This window comes from Tinamus guttatus, unplaced genomic scaffold (genome assembly GCF_059628265.1).
Source record: "Tinamus guttatus ecotype Peru unplaced genomic scaffold, ASM5962826v1 Tinamus_guttatus_pri_ptg000223l, whole genome shotgun sequence".
In the NCBI taxonomy this organism is placed as follows: domain Eukaryota; kingdom Metazoa; phylum Chordata; class Aves; order Tinamiformes; family Tinamidae; genus Tinamus; species Tinamus guttatus.
The window spans coordinates 1,389,606-1,399,579 of NW_028288757.1; the positions used below are offsets into that span (position 1 = coordinate 1,389,606).

General features: G+C 43.4%; 1 protein-coding gene across 1 annotated transcript; it reads left to right on the forward strand.

Moving 5' to 3' along the window:
- Window positions 1–30: 30 nt before the first annotated feature.
- Window positions 31–3,486, forward strand: RPL6 (ribosomal protein L6). The gene is made up of 7 exons (XM_088525079.1): window positions 31–101; window positions 412–633; window positions 733–831; window positions 1,173–1,316; window positions 2,278–2,326; window positions 2,642–2,826; window positions 3,296–3,486. The coding sequence occupies exons 2-7, from the start codon at window positions 412–414 to the stop codon at window positions 3,446–3,448; spliced, it is 852 nt and encodes a 283-aa protein (XP_088381205.1). The 5' UTR covers window positions 31–101; the 3' UTR covers window positions 3,449–3,486.
- Window positions 3,487–9,974: the final 6,488 nt, after the last annotated feature.

Here is a 9,974-nt window from a genome sequence, read left to right on the forward strand (position 1 = left end):
CTACAACTCCCGTGGTGCCGCGGGGCGGCGCGGTGACGTCAGGCGCCCGCTGTCTTTAGGGCGCGGGTGCCCGGATGTAGGGCCCTTTCCCTCCCCGGAAGGTGAGGATGGCGGAGCGGCGGCGGCGCGCGGGCCGCGGGGCTGGGCCCGGCCGCATCCGCCGCCATCCGCCCCCCGGCACCGGCCCGGCGGCCGCGGGGGAGCGCGGGGGGGAGCGATGGTGGCAGCGATGGTGGCTGCCGCCGGTGGTTGCGGCCGCGCCGCCGGGGATGGGGCCAGCGGGCCCTGGCGCAGAGCAGGCCCCCGCGCGCGGCGCGTCCTCTCGTAGCACAACCAACCCCCGTAACACCCGAATCCTTATAACACACGAGCCCTCCCGTGCCTAAACCCGCGGTTTCTTTGGTCCCGCAGATGGCGGGCGAGAAGAAGGCCGCGGACAAGAAGGCGGCCGAGGCTAAGCCCGCCGAGAAGAAGGGAAGCCAGAAGAAGCTGCGCGAGAAGGCGAGGAAGCCCAAGAAGCACCATGCGAGCCGCAACCCCGTGCTGGCGCGCGGCATCGGGCGCTACTCCCGCTCCGCCATGTATGCCCGGAAAGCCATGTACAAGCGCAAGTACACCGCTCCGGAGACGAAGGTGCGCGGGCAGGAAATTCCGCCTTCGGATAAGCGTATTGTCCCATAGCTTCTCGGTGACTTCGGCTCCAAATGTCACTCGCGTTCCCTTTGCTTACAGATAGAGAAGAAAAAGAAGGAGAAGCCACCTGCAACCATCACCAAGCCAGTGGGTGGGGATAAGAACGGAGGCAGCCGTGTGGTTAAAGTCCGCAAAATGGTAAGGATGCTCCTGGGAAACGGATGTTTCTAGCAGATCTTGCAGTGCAAAGTTGCTCTGGTGAAAAAAAAACTTGGATGCACCCAGTTTAGGGCTGTTGCATGTCTAGTATTTGTGTAAATCTTGCTTAGATGATGCATGTCTGAGAATGGAGAAATGCAGCTTCTAGCTTAACTTTTGCACTTGTGTAATTCGGAGTACTCAGTGTTTTTCTGAGGTACTCCAGGCTGTAAAAGGTGCTTTTCAGAAAGGCCATCTTTGGGGTAACAATCCCACCTGTAGTGAAAGCCTGCTAGATCGTGGCAATGGGATGGTGGGATAATTTGTTCTTGTCTTTCTAGCCAAGATACTACCCAACTGAGGACGTCCCTCGCAAGCTCTTGAGCCATGGCAAAAAGCCCTTCTCCCAGCACAAGAGGAAGCTGCGCGCCTCTATTACTCCAGGAACTGTCCTCATCCTTCTCACGGGCCGTCACAGGGGCAAGGTAACCTGTCCTTTCTTCCCAGGTTCTTGGCAGGGGTCTCGTGGTGGCTTCACACAAGTTTGGTGCTGAAATCCTTTTAACTTGGCAGAGGCAATGTGAATTTACTGCCTGATTTCATGGTGCTGTCCAGCCCCCTAGGTGGGAACCTGTAACTCTGATGAGGTTTTGTGATCTCTGTATAGATGCTTCTGCCCTCAGGGGAATGGTCCCTTAAGAAATGTCCCAGTGCCCAGAGCTGGAAATGGGCTGCGCTAATCCCATTATTCACACAGGGCTAAGGGAGTCTTGCTGCAATGTAGAAAGCGGGTAGGTTCACGTCACACTGGTTTTGGGTCACAGAATAGCACGCTGACCTCTGTTTCTGTAGAAATGAGGCCAAAAGCTTATCTTTGACAAGCTATTGTAAAGAAAGGATTGAATCTTTGTGCCCAATGGTAACCATGATGATAATGCTAAAGTGTTGCACTAAGTGGTGTTGCACATCTTAATGACATTTGTCAGGGAGTCTCAACTGACACCCCTTGTTTTCCTTGGGTTCTTCAGCCTCAGAGTGCTCGCTGTGCAGGGATGGAAACCTAAGATCCTAGAACAGAAAGAGTAAAATGCAGTCGCAGGGCAGGTCTGATGACCCATTGTGATCCCCTTCTGTTTTTCATCTAGTTCTTGCCTTGGGTATTAGAGGCCGGGTGACAGTTTTGTTCTCTCAACTTACTGTAGAATACATAGGACTAGGCAGAAGGTAGGAGGATACTAATAGGATTTGCTCAGCATTATATGGTGGAGCATGTAGAGAGCTGCCATCTGCCACAGGTGCTGAAACACAGCGTGGCTCATTTGTCAGTGCATGTATCAGGAAAAGGGGCTGAGTGGAGACGTGGTCCTAGTTTGGTTGCAGTATTTCCTAGGCATCAAAGGAGATGCAGTGCCTGGATCAGTGGACTAACGTCACGTGTCTTTTCAGCGTGTGGTCTTCTTGAAGCAGCTCGCTACTGGCCTGTTGCTTGTCACAGGTAAGAAAGTTTCTTTTAGTCAAATCTGTTTTTTAGTCCAACTTTTGCTGGTTTGGCATTGATGGGTGTTTATCTGACTGTGTCAAATCATGTTTGTGAATCTTGGAGAAGTGGAGAGGAGATAATTAAGTCTGATTATCTGGAATAGATCAGGAAGCATCTTCTGGGCTTTTTTTTTTTTTTTTTTTTTTTTTTAGACTGCGAGCATCTCTGTAAAACTTAACTACCTGATACACCAGAGAACTTGAACCTAAAAAATGGTGGCTGTTGCCCAAAAAAGTGACCTTTTCTATCTTTTCTCTCTTCTGCTGATAGGACCCTTGGCTATCAACCGTGTCCCTCTGCGTAGGGCCCATCAGAAGTTTGTTATTGCTACATCTACCAAGGTTGATATCAACGGAGTGAGAATTCCCAAGCATCTTACTGATGCGTACTTCAAGAAGAAGAGGCTGCGTAAGCCCAAGCACCAGGAAGGCGAGATCTTTGACACTGAAAAAGAAGTAAGGAGTGCCGTGATAGTTCTTTGCAATGTCCTTTTATTTAAAGCCAGGCTGGAAGGGGGAAAATTCTGTGTAACAAATGGACAATTTTAATTTAAGTGGTCTTCAGTAAAGTGAGGTAATTCATTAAAATGAATTAATATGACATCCTTTTCTGCTTCTACCTTTAGCAGAATAGCAGCTATGGTTATTCTAGTTGGATGTTGGTGGGTTTTGTTTGAGGAACATGTTTGCTATTTTGATTTTGCCAAGTGCGCTGCTGACTCTGGTTATCAGGAACCTAAGCCACATGGTGGCTTTAGTCCCCTCTGCCACCTCTGGTCTCCTACCACCTTTGCCATGTTTAGCATGAAGGCAAATAAGCTTTCCTGAGAAGCCAAGAGCCCAGAGCTTTCACTGAAGTGTAGGTCCATAGATGAATCTGAAGCAACTCAGCAAGTATTTTACCATTATTCCATTTTCTTCCTAGAAATATGAGATAACGGAGCAACGCAAGTCAGACCAGAAGGCAGTGGATACGCAGATCCTGGCAAGAATCAAGAAGGTTCCTCAGCTCCGTGGGTACCTGCGGTCCACGTTCTCTCTCTCAAATGGAGTTTATCCTCACAAATTGGTGTTCTAACTGTTTTCAAAACACCACATTAAATTTGAGGGGAAAAACACAATTTCTGGTGTCTTCATTGCAATTCACGATAGTGTGTGTTGTGCAAATCCCTATGCAAATCCTTTAAAGGATGGGAAAACTTGTGTGAAAGTGAGGGTTTGTAGATAACTGCCACTTTTAATGAACAAACAGTTGAATTTTTTAACTGTCAATGAGTTACAAAAAGAGGGCTTTCCACTGGGAGTAGAGAATATAAAAATGCTGGATTAACTCCTTATTGGGAGTTAAACATTGCTCTTGACAGATGTGCCGGTGTAGTTCTCTGCTGTTTGTACCTGGAGCTTCAGGTAACATGAAGAACCAGCTGAGAGCAATTGAGCAACTATTGTGTAACTCACAGACATTTGGACATTTTAAAGAGTGCATACAGCTTTGAGATGGTTTTTCTGAACAGCTTTGATCTGTGAGTCTATGGACAGCCTCAAGAAGCCTTTTCGAGGCATTTCAGGAGCTATGCCTTGCATTTTGAAGTGGGAACACTGGGAATACTCCCAAGTGAGTTTTGGGGATAACTTTTTAATGTTCCTAGATTCATAATATTTGGAATGCAATACCCCTCCCAAATTTCATGTTTTCTCTTTGTTGGTTACCTTTGTGGGCTGTAATGCTTGTAGCTAGAAAGAATACTTGCCACAGCAGTACCCACTTAAAGCTAAAAGCAAGAGCATGGTTCTTAATTCTGTACTTTCAGAAATCAGTTAAAAATGAAAACTGTTAAAGGCAAGCATGTTTCTACCCTGGGAGACTTGAGAAAAATTGCTCAGTTTAGACTCACTGTCTTAAAAGCTGGCAGAAAGTTAAGTAGAGAAAGTTAGTCCTGTCTGGTTCCTTCCTTTTCTGAGGACAGTTCAGATAACTGGAAGATGATAGCCTGGGTGGTAATAGCTCTGCTCTAACAAAAACTGAGGCTGTACATACTAAGATCTGGCACACTTGAGCTCACTCTTAGCCAGACTTCTGCAGGAAACAAGGCTTATATAACTGCACCATCTGTCTTCCTATTAATTCTTAGTTAGCCAATGGGCTACATGACAGTAGAGATTCCATAAAAATCATAAAAGCTTCATGAAAAGCAGGAGCCAGAAAAAGGAGTATTCCTCCTTTTTATTATTATCCCTGACATATTCCTCGTTGAGGGGAAAGCCTGCTGCGTGTCACTTACTAGTACCCAGAGCATCCCCAGGGAAGGAGGTTTCCTGTGCTCCAGATCTGATAAACCCAGATGGACACCTGCATAATCGCTTGGATTGGCAGGATCTTTTTCTAGCTAGTGCTGGCCTGAGTTGGAGAGATTAAGGTAGTTAGCACTGGTTAGGAGTTTACAGTTAGAAGTGTAGTTAGCACTTCCACCCTCTTCCTCTCGCTGTTCAGGATGAAATGTCAGCGTGGTTCAGCAGAGGGAGCCAATGAACAGGTCTTGTCCCCACTTCTAACCCAGTGCCTGTTGGTGGGGCACGTGTGTCCCTGCTGCTCTGCTACCTTCTGCCTTGAGCTCTGCAAAGATTTTTTTTTTCCCCTTTATCTTTCATGGCCCTCAGAACTACGCAGTGAATTGCATCTTCTGTTGTATGTAGTTTGGTAGATAATGCGTATATGTTGAAAGGTTTTAATTTTCTTACATTCAGAGCTTTTAATGTGATGTGACTTGTTTATATACTCTAAAAGACACAGAAATGTCACATGCATCTTATTGCTAGTATTTGCTAATTGCTAATGCAGGAAAGATGCTTCTGTGATTCTTCCTGGTACTACCAAGGCAAGATCTTAACCCCATGTGAATAGAAAACTTGCTGAAATGTGTACAGGTTGTACTTGGGAATACTTAAATTGGAAGAAAAGTTCAACAATAGAAGACTGCTTGATCAAAGATAGTTTGTAGCTTGTGGTATTACAAAGTCTGTAAACCAAGATTCAGTTGCACAGTTAGTCAAGGGAAGACATAAGAGGTGCTAGTGCTTCTGTTGGTTCCTTCTCTGGGAAAACACTCCGGGAACAAGGAAGATGTAGTAACAAAATATCTATGAGTTAGCCTTAGAATAAGTGGGCATTTAGATGCCGTGGTATTTTCTATAATTACTGGTTACTCTAGCACATTCCTCATTCATGTATCAGAATAGATGAGTGACATTCTGAATAATTAACTTCGACTGAAGGGAGAGGCTTTGACTCCCAGTGTGCTGTCAGGATGTGATTTAGTAACCTGGTTGTCTTAGGAGGACTGGAGAGAAGAGGTCTCACATTCTGCACTTGCCTACCAGTACTTGTGTGACCAGGCAGTGAGCCAGGAGCTAAAGCAACAGATCAGGTTGCTCTGCAGTGTTGTGGGGAGAGGCAGGAATGAGCATTTTTGCTCGTTTAGATTCCCAAACTGAGTCACTGTGGAACCAGATGAGTGTTGGTGTCAGCATTAAGAGGCGTGGGAGCAGGCCTGCTTCTGAGGGTGCTAGCTGCTAAGTCAAATTTCAACACCAAACCATGGCTTCACAGTGCCAAGTAGCTCCTCAGCCTTTGCTGCAGAAAATGGAAGAGACAAAGCTCTCATCTTTCCCAAGGGTTGTGATTTGTCTCCCTTTTTACTTCTCTTTCCTTGAGTTCTGTGAACTCTGGCTTTTTTTTCTGAAGTGGTGAGGGGGTGGGAAGGAAAAAGACACAAAGCTTGTACAGTTGAGCAACCTAGAAACGATGTGAATACTATATATATTTTTTTCAATCTAGATAATACTGGTCACTACCTGGAATATACTTCCACCAAATAAGCCTTTGTGTGTCCCGCAGCTTTTCACATTCTGAGCATGTAAACAGTTCTGCAGCCCCGGCTCGCTGAGTCACTGCTTTTCACTGAGCATCCCCCATAGAAGAAGCTAGAGACATCCAAAGCCACAGCCACCCAATCAAAAGTGCTGGAGATCTGCAGGTCCAAAAATAGGAACAGACTCCAACCACAGCAGCACTTCATTAGCATCAAATGTGCTCTTTGCTTCAGCTGCCTAATAAAGTGATATGTAATTAGAAGAAAGCATCCTTTTGAGAGGAAAGACACAAGGATGTTGGCTTGCTTGGGGAATTGGTAATAAAATGTGATTATCTACAGGCACCTATTTTTACCTATTAACTGCCCCTGTGAAATGGCTTGATGGATTCAGCCCAGCCTAGAGGTTACATCCCAGTTCTAGCTGCCATGTTTATGGGTAGTCTAGGGGAATCAGACTTTTTTTGTTGTTGTTTCTAGGACTGCGAGCCTTAAAAACAGAAGCTCATTTGCCTGCCAAAGTCCTTCCAGTGCTAGGTTTGTGGAAAAGACCTTTTGGCATTTTAGGTTAGATTCTTATTATCCTTTATAAAGGGCAGCTCAGCTGATTAGCTGATACCATTTTATCCAGATGTTGCAGGGAGGATCCCCCTGTTTTTGTCCCCCTCTGAAATGTACTGCATGTCCCATCCTCAGCTGATTAGTTCACCTCTGCTAAAGACGGGTAGAAAGTGCCTTTCTGCCCTAAGTTCACATAAATGACACAATATTACGGGCATAGTTTTGAATACTGCTGCTCCTCTTTCAGCCTGGAGACAGTATCTGACATTCCCAGTAATTTGGGTGGGAATGTGAAGATGCAGGAAAAGATAAACAGCTTACCTTTTAATTTGATTTCTCAACAGGCTGCACTAGGCACTTGACAACTCGCTGATTAAGCAATTAGAGCAATTAGATTCACATTTTAGGAGGATCTTATATACAATAGTTCTCATTGCTTTTTGTTTTTGTTTTTCCTTATTGTTCAGGAAGCCACTAATTGAACAAAGTGAGCCTGTAGTCAACATTTGCACTGAATCATGCAGGGGTGTTGGTCCATGATGGTTACAGCAGAACCATTTGTCAAAAATATCATGAACGTTTGTCATTAAAAAAAAAAAAAACACAAAAAAACACATGTAATTTCTTACCTGTCTAGTTGTTCTCCATCTCTTTTGCTCTTTTTATTATTATTTATATCAGACCAGTTTCACTCTCTGGGAAAGGAAGACAAGAAAAACATTTTTGACAATTAACTGCCTCTTTTGGCTTTTTATTTTATTTTATTCTGGTTTTGAAACTGTTACTTCAATAGTTATCTTTTTTCAGTATAAATGACTTCACATGACAGACTATATTCCAGAACTACCAGCCAGATCTAACCATGGTTTACCCTATTACCAGACATATATACTATTACCAGTGCCTAGATTACACTGGTACATTAATCTACAAAATATCCCCTCCTGAGACCTTTTAATACTAAAAAATAAATACACTGTGTGGTTTTGAAGACTGGCACAGGTGGTATAACAAATAAATGTTTTTATAGCCCTCTTTATCAATTGCAATGCTATTTCTGAAGAACTTAGACCATTACACTTGTACAGGACGGACAGCTGAAAGATTCAGAGTCTCTGGGCAACATTCTGTTTCTGCATTCTTTCTCGATTAGCTTAGCACTTTGCCTACATTTTTTGTTTTTAATAATCATAATAAGCAACTTTTCATACTTCACATACTCAGCACTTTGGCCTCATGACACTCAGCAGAGGTAAAAACCATTGTTACAACAATGAGAAACTGAGTGCAAAGGCAAAATGCTTTATCCAATACACTGGCGCAAATCAGCAGGATTCAAGGAATCAAAACTATGTAGCACTCGGAAAGGCTTTAAATCTCCTGAAGAAAACAGGACACTGAAACAGAAGCAATTACATCTTCATTTTATTTTGCAAGTCCTGCTTGATCTAGAGGTTTTCCACTTGCTTGATAGATCCACTTAAGACGTAATTGGTTTTACATCTAAGGCTTTCAGATATCACAAAAAGCTTGAAATGGTATCCAGTTGTTCAAAACACTTATTTTCATGGTGAAATAAAATAAAGATAAAATGCATAGAAATAGCCTTATGCAGCAACTTTATGTTTTTGCTACACAAGGGAGGAATTTTTCTGTACAGGTAGATATCAAGGATTTAAAAAGAACAGTGTATGCCTAAATCATTTCATTGGTGGTGTTATGTAAAAGCAGTATGCAAATTACTGACGTAAATGTCCTGCTACTCTTAAACAGAGGTCTAATGCACCCAATATTGTTGAAGTTGGTGCATAACCATGACTGTTCCTTAAAATAAGCATAAAAAATAGCAACCCTCTAGAACCAGAGGGAAACAACAACAACAACAACTATTATGCAAATGACAGGAACGTGACAGGCTTCCGTACATTGCATATTGTCCAAAAGGTTTCCCTCTGGACTGATGCAGAAAGTGCAAAAAGGGCATTTTAAATTTGAAGCTTTGTGTTTGGGTAAATGAGAGAAAAGAAATAAACACATGTACACACTAGGGAGACACAGCAAGGGGAAAAAAAAGAAAAAGAAAAACTGGATTTTAGAATGCTGATCCAAGAAAAGGCTTTGGGAGCACTGGTTTTGGTCAAAGTATTGTGTGCAATAGGCTGTGGTTTGTTTCATCCTGTGCTCTGGGAAATAAAACTTTTTGCATGCTTTGCAAATAATCAGGACTTCATCAAGGAGATGCCTAACAGCATCATGTAATTATCTTCTATCACAAACAACCCGTTAATCTCCAAACTAACAGCCTGAATCAAAAATGAAAATAATACAAATAACATCACAAATTATGTGGCTTGGTCTTAGCTGAAATAATAGCTGATTTCACAAGTACCTGGTAAGGATGTCTCAGCATGTGCCAGTCAGTGCAGCTGTCTCCTGAGAGAATATATAAGAACAGTCATTAGAATTTCTGTCATTCTTTGCATTCTGTTACTGCAACTTTTCATACCATTCCACTGGCCACCAAGCCAAGCCTGGCAGGGTAGATATTGTAAGAAATGACATTTTTTGTGTGTTTGTCATTTGCAAAGAAGAGCCCACGTGACGACAGCCTGGGAGAATTAAGAATAGGCACAATATGTGCATTATGGCCTCTGTATGGCATGATTGATGTAGTGAAAGGCTGGGATGATGCTGTGTGTTTATGAACCAATAATTTAACACAGCCAGTGATGTTAGTATCGCCCTCCGAATGGCTGGCTTTGGTGATTGACAAACAGTGCTGCTCTCCATTCTTCTGCTGATGGATTGCTTCATGGAGTTATTTTAGTTGAAGGACAATTAGCTGTTCTTCATGGTTTATCTGTAGGCTACTCATGCTGTTGCTCTTTCTACAGAAACACTGCTATGTTGTTAAGCAGAAAGACATGAATTTATAAAACAATTTCAGAAAAGATTGATATTTACCTGTCAAGACCAGGATTACATTAGCACTTGACATTCTGTTGCAGCATTTATAACTTCAACTCTACAATATTACAAACAAAGAAACTGCACTACCTGTAGCAGCATGAAAAGACTTCCAGCCATCCTGGCCTCATCTGGGGACCAGCCCACCACAAGTCTGCAGAATGATGAATTATTTGGCTTTACTGCTTTATCCCATCTGGCTATAAG

Coding starts and splice junctions, on each gene's coding strand:
- RPL6 (XM_088525079.1), top strand. CDS start 412: ATGGCGGGCGAGAAGAAGGCCGCGGACAAGAAGGCGGCCGAGGCTAAG. Junction 1,317..2,277: donor CGGGCCGTCACAGGGGCAAG/GTAACCTGTCCT, acceptor GTGTCTTTTCAG/CGTGTGGTCTTCTTGAAGCA. Junction 2,827..3,295: donor TCTTTGACACTGAAAAAGAA/GTAAGGAGTGCC, acceptor TTTTCTTCCTAG/AAATATGAGATAACGGAGCA.